The sequence below is a fragment of the Macrobrachium nipponense genome, chromosome 27 (assembly GCF_015104395.2).
Source record: "Macrobrachium nipponense isolate FS-2020 chromosome 27, ASM1510439v2, whole genome shotgun sequence".
In the NCBI taxonomy this organism is placed as follows: Eukaryota; Metazoa; Arthropoda; class Malacostraca; order Decapoda; family Palaemonidae; genus Macrobrachium; species Macrobrachium nipponense.
This window is the reverse complement of record NC_087216.1, coordinates 4,174,634-4,197,292: the sequence shown is the minus strand read 5'-3', so window position 1 is coordinate 4,197,292 and position 22,659 is coordinate 4,174,634. Positions and strand designations below refer to the sequence as shown.

General features: G+C 37.9%; 1 protein-coding gene across 12 annotated transcripts in view; it reads right to left on the bottom strand.

The window, feature by feature from the left end:
• LOC135200764 (ubiquitin carboxyl-terminal hydrolase 47-like) overlaps positions 1 to 22,659 on the bottom strand; it is a 138,624-nt gene that overhangs the window by 14,331 nt on the left and 101,634 nt on the right. For 10 of the 12 annotated variants that reach the window (XM_064229394.1, XM_064229393.1, XM_064229395.1 and 7 more), the window contains 4 exons: positions 21,522 to 21,886; positions 20,024 to 20,126; positions 2,681 to 2,813; positions 1,772 to 1,886 (listed from right to left, as the gene is read on the bottom strand). In XM_064229394.1, coding sequence (XP_064085464.1) covers positions 1,772 to 1,886; positions 2,681 to 2,813; positions 20,024 to 20,126; positions 21,522 to 21,886 — 716 coding nt within the window. The remainder of the gene's footprint in view (positions 1 to 1,771; positions 1,887 to 2,680; positions 2,814 to 20,023; positions 20,127 to 21,521; positions 21,887 to 22,659) is intronic. The other 2 variants (XM_064229387.1, XM_064229386.1) reach the window with 2 other exon arrangements.

Below are 22,659 nucleotides of genomic sequence, written 5' to 3'. Positions count from 1 at the left end.
GAGATTCATTTACGCTACCTAGAAGCAAGAAAGTCACTCTGATTTGAGTTCAACACAGCAAAACAAACTTACTTTCAATCGCCCTCAGCTGATTTTCAAATCAAAACATGATTGCTATGTTTGTATTTTATAATTCAAACAAATAGTAATATGAAAATACATATATTATTATTGGATGCAGTGAAGTAAAACAAAACTTTTTAAAAGATCCATGGAAAAGATGCATACCCATTATGTTTGTATTTTATCATACGACAATAATATATGATTATTACATACTCGAATTTTATATCTCATGTAAGATGCGACCCCCTTACAATCAGCTCCTAAATTAGGGCTTCAAAAGTCGCATGATATGCGAGTATATACGGTATTTACCTTCAAATAATTGATACCAGAATTCAAGAAATAATGTATGAACTGTAAGGATGAAGTACAATCACTTTGTTTTACTGTAAGTAGTCTTATTGCATGATTGTTTTTCAATTATTATTCTGGGCTAAACTATACACTAGGTACAGTACAATACAGTACACACAATTGGCTGTGATAAAACTGTATACATTATATGTATTGTACTCTACTGTAAACAGAAAATAGAATTTATAAACATTTTTTAATAGTCCAGTGAAAGTGAATGTGGTGTGCATTAGTACCACAATACTGTTCAGTTATTGGTGGCTTGGTCATGTTTTCCTTTTCTCGTTATTATTTATGAATACAGCGTTCACTATACAGGTATATGCAGTTCATATAAAAAAATTACCTTTAGATATCTAATGTTTGATGATAATACTAGATTATGAATACATAGTTTCAGTTGGCTAGGATACTGTGACAAAGTTCTTGAATAACCTATTTTGCTTACTAAAGTGCCATATTTTGATTTTTTGTCTTTAATATACACTTATTATACCACAACTACAATCACAGTTGGATATTTGGATAGCCTAGAGGGAGTTCTGCTTAGGCTAGATTAATCAACATCCATTTTTCTGCTCTTTGGATGTATTTGCAACCCCTCAGATGTAACAGTGCTAATGACTGATGGGAACTGTATACTGTAAATTTGTATGGACAGAGGGGAAAAGGGTGGAAACTGCAAAATATACTAACATCATAAATATGTACCTACAAATGGGGTCTGCATTAGTAAAAAAAATGCTAAATGTGCAGAGTAACTCATATCAAACTTGTTATTCATCACTTACAAATTATGAAAAAAAAATTAAGAATAAGAAAACATATTGCAAGCTAAACAAAGGCCCTTACCTTCTCATCCAGTGATTTTATTTACATCAATTTTTGTTAAGGACCTTGGATTAAACAGCTAGGGCCCAGTGTTCCAAAAATGACATTTTGAATCAATTTGTATTTTTCATAACTAACAAACCTGAGGTCTTAACAATTTGCTATATAACATCCATCAATGTTCTCATTTTATACATAGCCACAAAATAAGACAACAAAGTACAATCGCACAATACTTTAGTTGTATTCATGTGTGAATTAAAACAAAAGGATTCAATAATTAAACCCCCAAAATAATTACTGACAGTGGGGCAATTTCCTGCTGGGAACCTATGCATCCATGAGTTTCATGAACAGACAATGATTTTCTTTTAAATCAGGAATGAAATGTTAAAAAATTCAGTGAACATAACTTTGCATTAAATTACAATTAATAAGTTTTTTTCTTGTTAAACTTAAAATACAATGTATTGAGGAGCAATTCATATTTAAAAATACCAATTAAGTAAAGAGTACTGACCTATTGGAGTATATTTTGAAGAGCTTGAAATGTTCACTTGACACACCAACCCATTTTTGCATTTCTTTCTTAAGTTGACCCATTGTGATTCTTTTGTCGACATGCACTCTCAACACTGAAATTGAAATGAATCAACACAATTATTTTTTAATGGCTAACTTCACAGAAAAAACATAATACGTATTCTATTACCTCTGCTAACTAAAAAATATATGAACAGTAGCAAAAAGACATTCCATATTCTGAATAATGAAAATATATAACAAACTCTCTGGAGTAAAACTGATCTTTGTACATGCTGAATGATGTGGTACACTTCAAAAAAGAAACAAATGCTGGTAAGACAAATCTGTTAATAAATGTTTTTACTTTAAAGAAGAATATATGATAATGATATTCAACACTTAAATCTTGGATCTATTTTGAATCTAAAAGGAATTACCCAATACAAAACCAAGGTACCAGTTGACATTTTATGTTGTCCCATTCCAAAAAATATTACTTTAATTTCTACTGAAAAACCACATGCATACCAAATCATAGCCAAACCATAAAGCATCAAAGTGATGTCATGCGAACAATACTACATGTTAACTAATAAAAAATGACAAACTTGACCATTAGATTGCATGTTTAAAGGGTTTCAAGACATAATGTAGTTACTCATAAATCCAGGATTGTTATTTCTAGCCATCATAATTTTTCAAAAGCCAAAATTATCAAGATATAATAAATTTTCTATGCACGAAAACCATTTATAATTATTTTCTTTTGAAACCGCACATACCAGCAAATACAAGAAAATTGGATATTTTACATGAGAGAGAACAGCATACAAGTACTTGCAACAACCAAAGGAAATAAGGTACAGCATTTAATCAACTTTCTTCTATAAAACATGTTTCTTACTTTTTTGGTTGGTTTCTTCTTCTGTGAAGTACTCTGCCCTAAAGTAACGTTTAATCTCCAGTTCCTTCTCATCCTCACCCCATCCAGCATCGTTGTCCTGGAAAATAGGTAAACACCAACCAATGTCATCACCCTGAAAGAGGGAGAACCAACTACTAAAGAGGCAAAATATACTAGAAATATATAGAAAAGGGAAGTGAATCCTTACAGTATGATGCACCACCATTTACTGTGCTTTGTTGACTAGTAAATTAAAATTTGACATTCTTATAACCTTGTGCAGTACCTAACTACATCTCTATTCAAGACTGTGCTGTTGGACCAAATTTACAATAATCTTTATCCATGTCATTTTTAAGCAAAAAGATAAAAAAAAAATATCTGCCCTAATTTTTATACAGATTTTTTTCCAGTGTTAAAAGAGGGTAATACTCTAGATAAAAAAAACCGTAACACTAAGCAGCACTAACCTTATGGCACAAACAAAATAAATTACTGTAACCTACTGTTACTTGCCCAATAATTGAAATCTTTTGGTTGCTTGGGCATAATAAGACAAGTAATATAATGTATTCATTTTCTATCTGAGGAAAACTACATAATTTAAAATAAGTTCATGGAATTCTATTTCTATTTTTCAGAAGACAACACAAATTCATACCCAATTCAAGCCTTTTTGTTTCAGAACATGAAGAGCAATGAGAACCCTTGATTAAAACACGTTTGCTTAAAAAATATAAAACTAGTACAAATTTAGTCAAAAATTGTTCGAAGTTCCATACTAATCCTTACTGACAAACTAGAGAATTTATAATTATGGAAAATTAATTATTTTTTTCTTATGCTATTATACCTGCATTTGTTTATTTCAGTTAAAATGAAATAGAACTAAACCTAGTTCTATCTAGAGTCAACTCCTAATACCCTGGCAACAGTTCCATTTAAAAATACTATACAAGGAATGCAGAATGTCCAACTGGCAATGACTCCTTAAACACTTATAATTTTTTTTGTAAGGATTCTACAGAATCAAAACAGGAAGATGTTGAGGAGTTAAAACACCACATGCAAAGTAAAAGGATTCATATCCTCTAAAAATGTAAGTGTAACACTTAAAATCAAATAGTAATGTACAGTACTGCTAACACTACTTCAGAATAACGGATACACTACCACAATAGCATATACACTGATTTTTTCAAACACAAAACCAAAAGAACATACAAAAAAACAAGCTAATTCTAAATGCAAATTGGCCAACAATCTGGACTGGTAATTAGTACTACAAGTCTAACACTATGCAATTTTACATGGCCTGTAGTTGGAAATGATCTAACTTATCAAACTAATGTTTCTGATATTATAGAGACTCAGAATACTTTTTTAAGAAAACTGGTGGTAACCAGGAAATAAGCATTCTTTATTCAAAGGAAAAAATGTGAAAGTTTAAAATTATTGATGACAATATGGAATCCACTTACAGGTAGCATACTGTAATATCTTTATTGCAAAAATTAAATTAACAAATTCTGCCGTGGGATGAACTTCATGACATGGGAAATTATGATGCCTTGTAGTACTCAATACATGACCAGTAGAAGCTACTTAAAATCAACACTGTAACAAAGGAAACTTCTCATTAATCAAAACAATATTCAAAATCTTCATAGCAAAAATTAAAATCTTTAAAAAAATAAAATCTTTGCAGAATACTATATTATTTCCACTTGAAAATTTCATAAGTCTCATAAAAAGCATGAACCAATTTAATCTTGTCCTTAAAATAAAATTGGGCAATTGGGTTCTTAGTGTCACGGAACCGCAAATTGTCATGCCATCTAATACTCCAGAAAGAATTCCAAAAGGGGAAATAGTTGTAAAAATACTCCAGTATTAATAAGTACAGTATAATAAATCTGATAAGAAATTTATACACAAATAACAGGAATCCTAATTGGTGCTAATTATAGCTCTACCATTGCCAATTTATATTTGGGTTTGTAAGAACCTAATTCTTAAATATTATGTAAGCCCTTACAAGGCCAACAGGATTTGATAGGAGTAGTTAACTAAATAAAATTTAGTTCTTATAATATTATATAAAAAAATTTGTACAGTATATACAATAATTTTATATCAACATATGCTGTAAGCAGTTGAGGATTGCCTTGCTACAGAATCATACCCTATGAGTTTTAAAAGTGAACTCTATGAAGGATGGTACATGTATTGTATATAAGACTTGCACATTTATGTGGTTTACTGTTTGTATGGTGTTTTTACATTGCATGGAACCAATGGTTATTCAGCAACAGGACCAACAGCTTGACGTGACTTCCGAACCACAAGGAGAGCGAATTTCTATCACCATAAATAAACATCTCTTACCCCTCAGTGGAATGTCCAAGAATTGAACTCGCAGCCACACCATACTGACCACGCCACTGAGTGGTTTACTGTTGAGTAGACTTACTTTTTATAATTTTGTAATTTTTTTTTAATTCATGTAAAAACATGCAAGCTATGTAAGCTATGTTTAATGTATATAGTAAAAATGGTTGTGCGTACATCAAAGCTGCTTCAAACTACAGTTGAACCTCTTAAAACTGGCATTCTATGGTCCAGAAACTCCCGTGGTTCGGCTTGATTTTGAATCAACCACCATTAGTTTGCTGCGCCACCACCAGGGTGGCACCATGCATTGTTTACAACTTCAGGATGGCATAAATAATTATGCCATATCTCCTTTGTTTTTATGAAAATATTTGTTAGTAATGAAAATATGTGTGGTCAAATATGTCTGATATTAACTTTAAACGAATTAATATATTTTTTAATATACCACTTGAGAAGGCTCTACCTAGTCAAAACTTTTAATAAAAACAATGAGACATTTGGCATAAAATGAATTCCTTACTCTGTGTGCTTGAAACAGAGGTATAGGTAATACATTTTTTATAATTTCCTTTATGTAACTGTGTATTTACCTATTCGATATGCCACCCTTGAGATCAGATGATGCTAGAGGTAAGAAGCACAAGCATAAATCTTTACCTATGTTTATTTCATTAGCGAATAGTTTACTGTTCATTTTCCTCAACAGATGGCGGTGTGCTTTGGTTACGTTTTGACAGCTACGTTCAAATGCCGTGATCGCCGAAATTCATTCATTATATTTTTCATCTCACTACCATCTACAACAAAAATAAATAACGAAGAAACTAATAGCAATAATTATGAAGATATAACTTTAGGATATGAAAGTCAACGCTAATAATGTGCAGATTCTGAGAAGTTTAGTACTGTAGTTGACTTACGATTAGGCTAACTCAGGAATATAGGAAAAATATGTTAAGGTACAGTATTTTAAAGAAAATTATACAGTATAGTTATAAAATGATCATGCTAAAATATATGAGTAATAAAAGGATAAAAAGCAGTGTCAGAACTTAGCCAAGCAGTAGGCTAAGTAGGAAACTAGGCTATTTGTATGTGTAATTACCTTGAAAGACTGTTTACCTAGGGGCTTAATTCTTTAGAAATGTATTCTATATTCTGGGATTTTCTGTGGTCCGGCAGTGGCCTGACCCCAAGGTTTCTGGATTTAAGAGGTTGGACTGTACTACACAAGCCAACCTTCAGGTCTACATACATCAGGTACAGCTTTTGTGTTTTTACGTTTTTGTTACTTGTCGTTTAATTTAATTGTTACCTGCCTCTTGCATTTCTGTTCTTGAGTCTACAGTTTACAAATAAAATACTCAATCCAGTCTTCATAATCTTTTGGCTTCTTTACAGGATACAGATGGTAATTCAATTCTGTTTTAATAACAACTAAATGTTAAATATACCAAATTTGTAACTAATTTGTATTTTTTCATAACTAAACAAACCTGAGGTCTTAACATTAGGATTTACTAGCGCCAAGCTGGAAACCGGTAGAATTAAAATTACACTTGTGAGATCCAGGGACTAATGGCATCTATACCAGGTCACGGGGCATGTATACCCAGAATGCCCACGGCTACCTGTGACCCATCAGTTATATTTCTAACCCAGTTTAGACTGCTAGAGGGGTGGTTCGAGGTGGGCCTTTAACTGTTAAGACCTCAGGTTTGTTAGTTATGAAAATACAAATTAGTTACAAATTTGGTATTTGTTCATACACGAAACAAACCTTCGGTCTTAACATTAGGATAGACTTACTATTGGAGGGAGGTAAGTCTCTACAACTGACTGGAAGTTTGCCACCTTATCCATTTCCGAATATATAGGGAAATTCTAGAGAATGGACAATGAACCTAGGACCAAAGATATAAGCGGATCTATTGGTTTCCTCCCACTGGGTGTAGATACCATTCTACTGTTTACTCTTGTCCCTTGCGACTGGATCCACCTTCACCCCTCTTTCCTTATTATCCAGAGGGGTGTGTTGCTACTGAAAAGTATATCATCAGCTAAGATTAGCATATTCACAGTATGGCTGACCATCTCACCTGCATCTAGTCCGTTCCAGCACATGACGGTACTCTCCTTTATATTGCCCGTAGTTAAAGGAGTAGGAAGAAAGTAGTAAAGAAAAAAGACCAGTCATCCCATTCATTCTACTTTCATACCTTCATCTTAGACTAGACGCAAACTGACCCGCCAGGGCACTGGATGAACTATATCACTTGTTGGGCCGCCACCACTGGACCCAAGGAAAAGGTGTCCAAGGATCTATGGGCAACATCTTTCAAATAAAATGAGGTGAAAGTTGTTTGGCGCTTCCACACGCCAGCTTTCAGATTTTATCCACAGACATGTTCTTCTTAAATGCTAGGGAAGCACTCACACCCCTGATGTCTGAGCTCTAGCTCCCACCTGGCTATCTGACCCTCTGTGTTCTGCAGTATAAGCATTTCTGATTGTCTCCCTTAGCCAAAATGATATTGTATTCTTGGACACTTCCTTCTTGTTCCGTCCTGTACTTACGAACAACCTCTGGCACCCGGCCTGAGGTGCCTTGTTCTCTTTAAGTACTCCCTTAGTGCCCTGACGGGGCACAGGAGCATTTCAGCTTTGTCGTTGTCTACAAAGTCTGCCAAGGAAGGTATGGTAAAGGAGTCGAATCTGCCGTCTACTATTGTTGATTTTGGGTCTTTGTTCCAACGAATTCTGGGACAAACTCACACACCATTGATCTCCAACCTCTCGAGTGCTTTATGAGATTATGAAAGGCCATGTAGCTCCCCCACCCTTTTGGTTGAAGCCAGGGCCAATAAGAAGACTGTCTTCAGGGTCAGGCTCCTATCCGTGGACTGCCTTAGTGGTTCGTAAGGGGGTTTTGTCAGACTACTCAGTACCTTGGTCAGATCCCTCCAATCTGGGGTTTTTTAGCTCCTTTGAGGTGGGCCATGATGTTCAACCAAAGCTCCTCATCAGCATGGCCAACTCCCATGAAGACGATATGTCCACTCCTTTCATTCATTCGTAAGACTGAGGCTAGAGCAGCCCTGTACCCCTTCACTGCAGATACAGACATATGTTTTTCTGTTCTGAGATATATCAGAAAGTCTGCTAACTGCTGAATAGTGGTACCGAGTGGAGACACGTTCCCCCTACGACACCAATCACAGTATGCTGACCACTTCCCTTGGTATACTGTCGCAGATGATTTTCTGATATTACCTGCCATCTGAGTTGCTGCTTTCTGCGAAAACCCTTGCTCTCGGAGGAGATACTTGACAGTCTCCACCCGTGAAGCGATAGGGACTTCACCGACTGGTGGTACCTCTCCACGTGAGGCTGACACAGAAGGTTGCTCCATGGAGGTAACTCTCTTGGCACATCTTACTAGGAGTTCCAGTAGGTCTGGAAACCACTCTGCTTTCGCCATAACGGGGCTACCAGGGTCATCTTGAGGTTCTGAGACCGCATTACCCTGTTCAGAACCTGACGGATTAGACAAAATGGAGGAAATGCGTACACGTCCAGATTGTCCCAGGGGTGTTGTAGCGCATCTTCTGCTGCTGCCTCTTCGTCCGGACTACTGAACAATACACTTCCAACTTTTTGTTGTACCTGGTTGCGAATAGGTCTATGATCGGTCCTTCCCACAACATGAGCATCCTGTCCACTACCTGTTGGTGTAGGGACACTCCGTTCCCAGAATCTGATCCCTGCGGCTCAACTTGTCGGCCACTATGTTTCTTTTTCCCGGAATATACCTGGCCTTGATGTCTACCAGGTTCTCTATAGCCCACTGGTGAAGTTGAACTGTCATCACATGTAACTGCCGAGAAACTAGGCCTCCTTGCTTGTTTATATAAGCTACTACTGTGGTGTTGTCTGACATCAATACCACCGAGTGTCCCTTTACTCTCTCCCTGAATTCTTGTAGAGCCAGGAAGCTGCTTTCAACTCCAGCACGTTATATGGAGTTCTCTGTCCTTGCAACTCCATTTTGCTGACACCATCAACTCCTCCATATGGGTCGCCCCATCCTTCTAGTGATTGCATCCGAGAACAGCAAGAGGTCTGGGGAGGATTGGTTGAAGGGGGACACCCACTGTCAGATTGTCGTCGTCCACCCACCACAGCAAGTCTTTCCTCACTTCTGCCGACAAGGGAATTTGCTCTAGTACGGGTGATCTACTGTTGGTGACCAAAACTCCTTCATCCTCCATTGTAGGGGACCGAAGGTGTAGCCTTCCTGTGGTACTAGCTTCTCCAGGGAGGTTAGGATTCCCAGCACCACTGCCACTGTCTTGCTGGCTGTGTCTGCTTTCCCAGAAAGGCATTCACCACTTGTTTGCATTTTCTGTACTCTTTGGTCTGTCGGGAATACTTTGGCTTGTGTTGTGTCTATCACCATTCCAGATATTCCAAACGTTGACTGGATCCAGCTGCGACTTCTGCTGATTCACCACAATACCTAGGCTGTGACAAAGCTGCAGGAGGGCCGCCCTGTCCCTGAGTAATTTCTCCCTGGACTTTGCTATCACCAGCCAATGTCCAATATCTTAGGCAGCCTGATTCCCTGACGTGCGCCATGCCGACACGAGGGTGAACACTCTTGTAAAAACTTGAGGAGACGTTGTCAATCCGAAGCACAGGACCTTGAACTCGAAAGCTTTCCCTGCAAGACTGAAGCGGAGAAATTTCCTTGAAGACTGATGGACTGGTATCTGAAAATATGCGTCCTTTAGATCGACTGTCAGCATAAAGTCTCCGATTCTGACTGCTTGTAGAACCGTTTTTCGGAGTTTCCATCTTGAAACTGGTTTTCCTTATAAACAGATTCAGCGTTGACAGGTCTATTACTGTCCTCCACTCCCCGTTGGCTTTGGGTACCAGGAAAATCCTGCTGTAGAAGCCTTTGTCGGACTGCATACTTGTTGCACAGCTCCTTTTTCCATCATCTTCTTCACTTCGTCCTGCAGAATAGTGGCCTTCTGAGATTTGTGGGCATAAGTGACGTGGGTAATGGTTGATCTGTCAGGGGCGGGGTTACCTCGAACGGAATCAAATACCCGATCCTGAGAACATCCACCACCCACTGCTCTGCCCCTAGTTCCTGCCACACCTTCCAGTGATTTGCCGCCACCCCAACAACCCCCCACTGGTGTGGCCGAGTGAGTGGGGGGAGGCGCCCATCCTATCTTCTTGAGCCTCTCCCCCTTCCCCTATTGCCCCTTCCTCTGTTGTTTCTATTGTGAAAGGGCCGATGAGTTATCCTCTTTGGGGAAGAGGGTCTTGTGACTCTATTAGGGATGCTATGTCTCACTGGTTTCTTTCGGGGGGGGGGGGGGGAGACATCTGCTGTTGTCTTCCCTCCAAGGAATAGTTTGACTGTTAGAGGTTTTCCTAACTGCCTGTTGCACCAACCTATCGTTAGTGTCCATCCTTCTTCTATCTATCGCTTCTTCCAGTATGACCTCTGGCAACAGTAGTTGCGATTCCAAGATATCCCCATTCCTCATTGCTAACAGGGAATCCAAATCCACATTGCGGCTTAGTCTAGCCAATGCTGCATCTCTCCTCATTAGCAGGATATTTGCCCAAACATTGGCACTTACGTTTGTCAGGTACGCAATCGCCTTGGACCCTGACTGTAGTAATCTAATGAACAATGGTTCATCTACTACTTTCCTTGTTGCTTCACCGAGGATGCAATTTTCGCCACTGCTGTTGACCAAAGGTCTAACCAGGACGCAGCCTGAAAGACAGAAGAAGCTGTTGCTTCTAACGTGGCAGCCTCTTGGTACGTCATCGAAGGGCACTCCATTTTAACCTGATCCAAGGTTAATCCAGGCCTTAACCTTACAACATTAGGGTTCATTTGTATAGACAGCAAAGGGACCTTCGGTGTCGTATAATATTTCCTTTGCTTTATCATTGGAGGGGGAATAAATTTAAATGATCTATTAGATCTTAAGGGAATTATCCCTCCCTGCAATCTTTGCGTTTACGTGTTGACAAGACCGATTCCGCATGACTCGAACAAGGCAATTCATACGACACCTTGGTATCCCTCTTTAGTCCAAACGCCATGTCAATTCCAGGAGGAAGCATACTGGCCGGGTGTTTCTGTCTTCTCCGAAAGGCTATTGAATTGATGAATCAAATCAATAACCTCTGCATACGAGGCCAGAAACTCTTGGTTTTCTCCTTCCTCCGGCTCTAGTGTACCACTCTCCGTCACGAGAGATGTTGTCTCGCCTCTATCTTCTGACAGACGGCCCGGAATTCCACGGCCGCCTGCCCCTACTTTGGACCGCGGCCTCTTTGATCTTTGCTGGCCGCTGTTGGCTCGATCCCAGATAGTCAGCAGGGGAACGAGAACGTCTCACTCTTTCTCTGCTCACGGATCTAGAGCGAGAATCTCGTCTAGATCTCCAAGATGAAGGCTCCCTTAAGACAGAGGTAAGTTCGTCTTTATTAGCATTGGCATCATTTTCGAGCGTCGGCGAGCCCGGCCTCGGCCTTCTATCCAGACGGACACTGCCTTCCACGAACGTATCCGCCGAGGTTGCCAACTCTCTATTTTTTGTACTTTTAATAGGAGCCTTAACGTCCTTCGTACGTATTTTGAACGGCCTTACGGGCGAAACTGGGACCTGCATTCCATCCTCTGCTGCACCTTTCGCCGCCAACGTCGATTTTACCAGAGGTATCGCAGTTTTTGCGATCCGAACTGGCAACTCCGCCTCGGCCGCCAGCTCGCCGGCCGCCACCTCTCTCGCTTGTTCGGACTCTTGCGAACGGCTTCGTCTGGCAACCTTGTGCTTAATAGCCACTGATTTTCCGACCTTCTTGCTGACTTGGAAATGACAGTCTCCGTCCGAAGGAGAGGAAGAATTGATTCTTCTCTCTTGGCCCGAGGATCCGCTAGGAACTCCCGAATCCTCCTCCAACGCTTGACTGGCGCTCGCCGTGACGTTATCGGACTTAGCGATGACGCCGAACTAGAGGAAGAAGACGAAGAAGGCGAATCACACTTTTTCTTTTTGTCTCTCTTATTCATTCTCTCCTCTATAAGTCCTGTAACTTCTGCATTACAGTTTGCATGACGGATCAGAAGGCGTATTAGCGTCTGGGTGCAGCGAAAAAGGCCGAGAATCGGTCTGTGACGTCATCACGCCTGCCATCTCAGAGTGTGCGTATGTTGTGACGTCATCGCTCTCGTAGAGACTGAGAGGTTTCTGCTGGTAACCGCACGTTTGCTGCCAAATTACCTCCCACGTTCTGCATCGCTGTAAATACTGAGTGGGATGGAGAAGCAGCGGCATTAATTCCCATAAATTGCAAGCCCGGGGGATGAGGAACATTCAGCGCTGCCGGACCCTGCTGGAACCGTGACGTCATATAATGCGCAAGCAGACCATCCAAGGTTGGTACGCCTGGTAGGCCTAGCGCTGACCACGTACCATCTAACCTATGCGCTTGCGTAGCAGGAGCCTGGAACAAAGATGGCGGATCTCCCCCTCTACTTGCTGGGAACAAAGGAGAGTGCAAATTATTCATAACATTACCCAAGGCCCCTCCCGACGTTTCCGATACAGAACCGCTAGGAGAAACCGAAGGGGTATGAGACAATTCAAAAGCAGGTGGAGAAACATATGGAGCAGCCTGGTTTATTACCGATACAAAAGAAGCCGGTAAGGTTTGGTCATCCAAAGATGGCGTCACCCCCTTTCTTTTGTATTGGCTTTCTCATAGAACTTCTTCCACTGTTCCACCGACCAACCGCGACAAACGAACACGGATTGGAAACCGTACATACTGTTTTCCCCTGCACCTACTACACGTTGGATGAGGATCCGTCGCACCGAGGTTAGGAACCTAGAACAAGGGAAGGCCACTGACTCCTGGCATTTCCTTTGTCCTCCTCTTCGAAGCGGTAGACGATCCCGATGTTGAGGCAAAATTCTTCATCATACCACTTACACTCTTACCACACACTGATCACACTTGGAGAAAGAAAGGAATGAAAAATAAAAAAATGAAATGGATAAAGAACGGGCAAACTGAAAAACCGGCTTTAAATGAGATAGACAGTAACACGTCTTATCTTAAAGGCGGTAGGAAATAACTGATGGGTCACAGGTAGCCGTGGGCATTCTGGGTATACATGCCCCGTGACCTTGGTATAGATGCCATTAGTCCCTGGATCTCACAAGTGTAATTTTAATTCTACCGGTTTCCCAGCTTGGCGCTAGTAAATCCTAATGTTAAGACCGAAGGTTTGTTTCGTGTATGAACAACCTGAATTTTTTTTTATTTGTTGATAGCTTTATTAACCCTTTCATGTCCGACTGACGTAATAGTACGCAAAAATACTCTATCCCCTATCTATCCAACTGACGTAGCGGTACGTAAAATTTACCGAAATTTTTCGTACGTGTGGTAGGGGCATTTTTATTTTATTTTCGGACAAGTAGCGATTTCCATAGGCTAGAACATACCTTGGACCGTGTATCTCGGGTATCAATACACCAGCAAAGTAGTTTCTGTACTGCACATGCTCAAATCCCTGGCGTAGTAAAATTCTCACAATGAAATCAGCTGACCGCACCTACACTTCCCTCTCAGTGACCCAAAAGCCATTTTTCTTAACTCTCCCTTTATTCTTAAACTTTTCCTCTACATTTTCGTATATTTACAAAGTAATTTCTATGAAAAATAACCGAGATAGGGCTCATCAAAAATTTTTTATTCCAGCAATAAATATTGACAACGGTAAAATTTTTTTTCGTTTCGATCAATTTATAACGTCAAAATAAAACTGTTGCCGTATCCAAAGCCATTTATTTTTATTTTCCCTTTATTTTTCAACGTTTCCTCTACATTTTCGTATATTTACAAAGGAATTTCAATGAGAAATAACCGAGATAGGGCTCTTCAAAGAAAAAACAAATTTCTAGCGATAATTCTCGCTATGCGCCGGGCAGAGCACTCTGTTTCTTACCCTCTTTTCTATCATTTTTCACCGGCTGGATTATTAGTTTTCCATTGATTTATATGTCGATATTTAGAGAATTTTATTGGCTTTCTCATAAAAAAAAAATTGATTCGCCTGACTTTCATAGTTGTTGGGTTAGGAACGAAAATGAAAAAAAAGTAAAGATTTTTTTTTTTTTTTTTTTTTTTGTTAAATAACACATTTTTTCGTATTTAGAGGGCTGGGACTCTAATTCTGACTATTCCACCATAAAATACTAACATTTAGAAAAAAAAGGACAGCAAAATGAACGCTGTTGGCATAAATTTTATAATTTTGCTGAATGTTCAAAATAATTATTTTTTCGCACTGTCGAGCGCTCCCAGACACCTCAGATATCTGGGGACACAGTGCTCAAAACTAAGCGGATATGAAAGAGTTGATAACTTATTTCAAACAAAAGCATATGGTGCCACAAATGTCCATTACTATCGCCATTTCAACTATTTTTACATTATAATTCTCAGAACTGTAACTTATTCAATTGGAGACAGAGGTCTCCAATTTCTAGCAGCGCATACTCTTAAACCATAAAATAATGATTACGGTATGAAGTTATGAAAACTTTTCATTCATCAAAATTACTTACAATATGATTTTCAGTATCAGGTCACCATGCAGCAACAGGTTTGAAAATATGCACCATTTGTTAGACTTGGTCTTGCTTAGATCATAGCCATGCCATAACTTATAAGGATAAATGATAGATATCCAAAACTGGATACAGGTATTCTAATGCAGATGATTCATTGTTAAAAGTAAGAACTCAGAAGTGGCAATCCTACTTGGAAAAAGACAGTTACATGCCCAATAGATCAATGGGAATAACTGCCCACTATAGAATAGGATAGAGATTGAGAAATGAAGAAAAAGAATTGCTATATACCAAAATGCCCCAAAAGAGAAAACGGCCCAGTACAAAAAAGGATACAGAGAGGTAAAGAAAAAGCAACCATGCCAATTTTGAACATTTAGTTCCCATAATTCAATTAAGCATAAAACTGTTGGGTACTATATCTTGAAGAATAAAAAGCATGGGTGTTAGATATACCTACATATCTAGTACTTTGTGGTGAAGGGTAAAGTTTGAAAAGATCACCAGATAAATACAGTGCATCAAGAAATTTAATTAACTGAGCATAGCTATATTGAATTCACAGCACCCGTGCATTTGCTATCCAGCCCTGTCTGTTACGATGCCCTTGGATAGTGATTGGCTGGTAACTGATCAGTTGATCAGTACCTTCCCAACACTCGGAGAGTACACATCTCCGTTCCAACATCTCCTGACTAAAATCTCTTTCAAGTTATAACTTTCATTACACCTTGATGGTGAAATACACATCAATGTTCTACCTCCTTGATATTTCATGCGAGACAAAATTGCACCTAGACATTTTGCAACCTCAATTTATACGCTGCACACTCAAGTATAAAAAAATAAATTCCAATAAAAGCTTTAGAAGATTACATCTTCATCATTCTTCCTAATTTTGACCAGGATAATGAAATAACTTGGTTACAGCAGAACAAAGTTCATATAGATCCAAAGAGGTATTGTTTCATGTATATAAACATGTGCTGGGAAACAGCAGCTTATAAGAAAACGAACATAAAGGCACTGCGACAACTTAACTTCTTGCAGGGTTGGAAAATTCCCTATGTATAGACAGTTTCACCAAGACATTACTTAGCTAGTGTGCCTTATATAAGGTCATTAAGGTTGTGTACTGTTTTATAGTAAGTCACTTTAAAAAATTTCCTGTACAGTGTATCAATAATTTATCTATTACAGTACATAATTTTCAAATCAATAAAGTTTTTTAAAAAGTGATCACTTATTTAAACATCAAGTTTCAGCAAATCTTTGACTGTAACTAAACACTGCAAACTGTTCAGTCAAGATGAGTCCTAAAACTTGATTAAAAGTAAGAAAACCTTACTTTTAATGCATCCAAAGCATTAAAAGTAAGGTTTTCTTAGGATTTTTGACGATGTTCCGGCTTACAACGCATCTCAAGAACGAAGCCCCCGTCATAACCCGGGGACTGCCAGTAACAGTGTGCAGTTTTTATGAAACACAAGACAAGCCTCAAGATTAGGAAACTACTGTGCTAAATGAGAACTAAATTTACAGATTTCATTGTCTACTCAAAATAGAGTACAATTGACTTAAAAATATTAGCTGAGTTCCATAAGCAAAAAATAATGCTTTACATTACACATCCCTATACACATGAAAGTGAAAACTACTAAATACCACAACAAATCTACTTAAACCTCAGTAATGAGATCTATATAGATTATACTGTACTGAAACAAAGTTTGTTCTATGCAAATTTAAATTTGCCTTATTTCACACTAATAATCCCATTTCCTGCCACCATTAAATTTGTGTAACTGCACCACAATAAACACCTTTTTCCAGTCAAAGTAAAAACATCTTACCTTTATTTTCAAAGTTCCTTGTAAAGACTACAAAGTAACAAATATAAACTACAGTAAACTAAATTGCATTAAATTATTTAGTCTCGCTAGGCCACCGTTTTGTTGGTGACAAATGTGTTACATTAGGTACATGACATGTGCCTCTTTTGTGATTTGATCTCAAGTTTACCTTATGTAAGTAATCATATGGAATTCTTTGACACCTACAGAATTATCTGTTTGTATGGCTCTCATTTCTATGTAGTTTTAGTCTCACCATGCATATGGTTATGTACAATTTTGTTAGATTAATTATCTTTTGATGTTGTTTTGTACATTACTGCATTTTTACCAAATATATTCAGCTGTAATTGTTTACAAAGAATACACACACTAATGCATGCACACACATATATATTTTAGTAAGAAGTTGCATACACTTGAGAGAGAGAGAGAGAGAAAAAAAAATTTAATTGATATATGAATTTTAATGGCTGGGGCACTTTCAGCCATTAATCATCTAAGACAGAGAGAGGAGGGAGTAAAAGTTGTTAAACAGCAAAACAGAGAACTCCAGAAAATAAAGGATATGAAGTACAAGGATTTAATGGTGGAACTGGGAGGAAACTCCCACAGCTGAACTAAGAAGTAATGGTTAGTCATATTGGACAGCAAGACTGAAGAAAAGAAGTGGAAATGGAAATAAAGCAAAGGGTAAAAAGTGGGTGCAGTTAGCGGTTGAAGGTAGTATGCTGAAAACACTTCAAGTAATGCCTACAGTGCACCACATGAGATGCACTGACTTAGACTACCCCCTAAGGAAGGAGAGAGAGAGAGAGAGAGAGAGAGAGAGAGAGAGAGAGAGAGAGAGAGAGAGGTGGGGGGAGGCAGCAGGCTCAGGCAGGATAAGCAGACATACACATTAACATCTAACCACAACTGATGCCAAATGAGTGGTATTTGATATCTAGACCAGGTTGCTAGATATCAAATTACACTTTTTAGATGTTTCAGATTGCATAGTAAATTGAATAATTTTGAGCAAAATACTAATGTTACAATGCAAAACACATCCCCAAAAATGACAAGTAATTTTATCATCACTATAGTATTCAGAGAAAACTGGACGTTTACCTGCAGATACTTAGGCTAAAATTTTTTCATTAATTTACAATACTTAAACATAGAACAAAAATTTCTATTATCTTCTGTACAACTACTGCACAACTATCTGATGTTTAAAGTATGAATGCTTTTAATCTTTTAAATAAGCCAATATATTGTATTTGATTCATCCAACCCCACTTCACATGAACTACCCATATTCATGGCTTTTGAAAGACCAAAAACTACAAACTTCATCAAAAGACACAAACAGTATCAACTTCTCTGCAAATGATGCCTGGAGCCTCAAGTTGTCATCAACCACCAGCATCACTTTCTCTAGGTCTGCAGCAATGTTCATACCTTCACTGAGGTCCTCAGTTTGCTCTCCTTGATGTTTGGACTATCTTTCCTTCCATTATTTTTACATTTACCCCTACTTTTAGCTGAAAGTGATTCACTTTTTTAGCATTTCATATTAAGGGTAATTCAGTGATGACATTAGTAGTCTTCAGTTACCAGTTAGTACCGTTTTTTGTATCTAAGGTAATTAGGAGTAATTATGATTTACAATTTTTCCACAGGAAGTAGCTAGTGGATGGGATTAAGTTTTGTATTTTGTTATCTTTAGTTAGTATTTACCAAGGCTTATTGAATATTTTGAGATTTTTGTGTTTTGGGCACTACACATCTTAAAAAGGGGCTGTGCTTGTTAGGAGTGCCTGTAAATAGTGCCTTCCATATCTATGGGGTTTTTCAAAGTTGCACTTTTGTTTGTTAACTGTATCTTCTTTACATTATTTTTCTGTGTTATTTCACTATAATCAAATTGTTTCACTTATATGATGTGTGCACAAGTTTTGGCAATCTACATGTTGCTGTTATTTATGCTTAATTATTTTTATATAAACTTCATAATTTGTTTATATTATAAATTAAGTGTTATGTAGCATTTAACTTTATGATAAAGTTTCAGAGCTTAAGTTACTGCTTTATATTCATATGTTTGTTGATAGCACTGAGCCTTGGAAACTGTGATCTGTGTTTAGTATAGTCTGTCTTAATTCCTCCGTGTACGTTTTCAGTCTCCCAGGTCATCTTCATTACAGCTTAATGTTGAAATTGGATAAGGATCCAGGAGAAATCACTTTTACATGCTCCCCATTTAATCTATGAAACATGCTGTGACTAGTTGTCCAAACAATGGAAGATTTTAGAAGACAAGGATGAACCCATAAATGCAGCTGAGGTCTAATCAGCTTCATCTGCTGTTGAATCTTCAACTATGGTCTCCAGATAAGTGTCTGCCACTTCCAGGATTGAAGTTAAATACAGACAATCTTCAGATAATGTGATTTGATGCTTTGACCAACCAGGTGCTATACAATTTCCAGCATTTGCCTTCCAGCTCACCTCACTTGCTATGTTGTCTGTTATACTGCTCACTTACTATATTTCAAGCATCAACAAACACTGGTTTGTGTCTGGGAAGGATGAACAAAGAAAGCTAAATAACATGGCCATCAATCCTACTTATACACAACTTAAGGCTTCCTGTTCAGCACTGACTAAAGGATTTCACATTACCTGCTCCAAGAACGTGACATCTGACTAACTGAGAAGCTGTAAATGATTTCATGTTTACTATGAAAAAAAAAAAAAAAAAAAAAAAAAAAAAAAAAATCCTGCAATGAGAAGGCAGGTTTTACCACTTCTTCAAACTCATCCCATTGGCGAGTTGAGTTGACTCCTAGTCAAAAGAAAACTTTCAAAGTTCTTGACAGCTACATCTTTGGTATACTGTAAGGCGATAATCTTGCTCTGCTCACCCAGTGAAAGCCTATCAAAAGTGTTTATTTTCCCTTTCCAAAAGGCTCACCCTTACAATGAATAGCACACTTTTATCAGTTGTGCTCCCCAACCTATTCTGTCACCAAGTGCTCTATCTAACCCTAAATTCCTCAGTCATCACTACAGGTCCTTTCAGCATCTGAGAACAGTCTTGCTGGCCCAGAGTCCACAAAAAGTGACATGAGTGTGATGACAACTACAGGCTTCAGGTGGAGTTGGTGCAGCAGTTGATACCGTTACATTCTAAAGACCTAATTTTGCATATTACATTCTATAGACCTAATTTTGTAGTGTTCAGGGATATTAAAAGACCATGATGTGGGCTACTTCAGTGAAGGGTTTGTACCAAGCAAAGTAACTTTTGTACTTCAAATCTTTTTAACTTCTACCTAACCAGCTTCAGGAGTTATATACCAAACCTTATTATAATGAAGAGAAGATATGCTAAACACCAGAAACATAAAACGTGTACTTACTTTGGTATCTCGACTATTGTCCTCAGGAGATGAAACATTTCTGTAATCTGGAGAGTTGCTTGCATCAGACAACTTGTCTTCTGGTGGTTCTCCAACTAAAGTTCTGAAATAAATCACAAACTCAGAAACAGAATGTCTCCAGCCTAAGAATATTTTTCCTTCTGAGAACAGTTCTTAGCACTCTTAGTGAATATACTAATATTCACTACGAGTGTCAACTTTTCTGAATATTCAATATATAATAATATATTAATAACTGAAAACTGTTTGTATATAAGATTCAACTAAATAATATGAATTTAATCTGAAATTTCTTCTATGTGACAAAAAACAAATCTTAATAGTATGTCACCAATTTCTTCTATGCAATAAAAAACAAACCTTAATAGTATGTTACCAACTATTACTATTAAAATATCAAGGGGTGTTTTGAGGTATACTGTAGTTTAATTATCTTCTATGCAAACACTAGCTCTCCAAAGAGAATGATCACTGAGCCCATCAAAATAAAATAAAAAAATATTTTTGAAATGCAATACATAACATAAATAGCAATGACATATTTCACAAACAGTTGAGCTCCTAGCAGTTACAGCAACAGCAGACAGTAGCATTTAATGTAGTAAGGGTATTGATCCCCAAACTCCCTTGCAAACTGACCTTCTACCCATGAGAAAGGGTATGAGGTGTCCAGCAGCAAGGAAGAGTAGTAGGCTAACTGTACCAAAAACTTCCTAAAAGTAGTAAATTCTCCTACAAAGGAGTAATAAACAGTAAGGATCCACCTCAATAGAGGGATGAAAGTTCACTACAACTGCTAATGCCCTATATAAAAAAAAAAAAAAACTAACAGTCAGAAGAGGTGACAAAATGTCCTTACTTGATGGCGGCAGGTGGGCTAAGGGTATTACCACTCAGCCCCCTTAACCACCAGTTAATCCACCCTGTTACCTAATTCAACAACAGTTTGTAACTCGCATTGAAGGTTATTCCTCTATAAAAAAGGTAATGGTTTGTACTATTTCTGTATGAGCAAATGAAAATTCAATCAAGAATTACACACTGTATGAAATTACAAGAATTATGAAATGTCTGAAAATGGAAAAAATGAGTACTCCCATCCACAGCAGTGACACAGTAATGCAATGACCAAAAGGCATTAGGCACTAAAGTAGGAGTAAACTCTTTCAAACACTGAGCATAACACCTCAAAGAATAACACAGCACAATAAATGACAAAAGAATAGTACTAATCCTAGAAAGCACAGCAGGACAACATGCTTTTCAAACTAAGGAATGATGCACTACTTTGTGGGACAGTGGAGAATGACTTGGGCCATGGACAGTAAGACCCCTCCATCCCCAACAAGATCTAATAGTTGGTATGATCAGGTCCATTTCACATATAGTCAAGTTTATGTTCATTTATGATTAATGAGTTCATAAGAACAAATAACAAATATTCATATGATAATACAAAGTTGAAAATGAATCATACCTGTCACTATCACTAGTTAAAGAAGAATCTTCACTGGCACTCTGATCACTATTTACATTAGAAGAGCCAGCACCACTGTCAGCATCCGCTATTCCTTCATCTTCTCCATCACTACCATTGCCTGCACTGGTAGCAAATGGAGAAGCTGTGGAAGTGGAAGCAGACACTCCCTGCAAGGAACTGGTACTTTCTTGTGACGTAGATGACGTGCCCGGACTAGGTATTGTTGATGTCGACGTAGATGGCGAAGAAGCACTTACTTCTGATGAATTGCTAAGTATAGAACTATTACTGCTACTTGCCATATCTCTGCTGGACAAGTCATTTGGACCCTTACTACTAATCTGGAATTTCAAGAAAGGGGACTATAAGAAACAATTATGAAGCACTTTACATCTATCTCAATTCTATTCAAGTACAATTCAGACAGACACCTTCAGTTGCAAAGTACAGGCAGCCCCCGGTTACCAACAGGGGTCACATTACTGGGGACCTGACGGTAACTGACAATAATCGCTAATTCAAGTCTATTGGTGCCACAGTCCACCTTACGGTGCCCTAGACTTATTAACGATGCCTTAGACAGTGTTGTGGCTAGATATTTTACCCTAATATTTAATCATTCTAATGAAAATGTGGAATTTCATTTGCCTAATCATTTACTCGAGCCTGTATGGTGGTTCTACAAATATTTAATATCAGATTCGATGAACTTATTGGTAAATCTTTATCGTTAGAAACATTATAAATGCTACAGCCGTAAACATGTTACTGAACAAAAAGTTGTTTTGCTAGAATCAGATATTAACAACAATATTTTGCTTGCATTTCAGTCATTGTACGATAGTAAAAAATTACCGTAGTTGTTAAAAAAGACATTAAGTAGAACAGAACTTAAATATTTTTGCATTATACTTTATTTACTATGGAGAAAAAATCTAAGCTGCAGTTGTAGCTGAACCCAAGAAAAAAAATGACAAATTGTTAATCAAATTGTATTTTTCATAACTAACAAACCTTCAGTCTTAACATCAGGATATATAATTTAGTGCCAGGGACTGTTGGCTTCTGTGCTTGGTCACGAGTCATGTGGAGCCACCCACATACCCCTCTTTAACTCATGACCCTGTTAGTTATT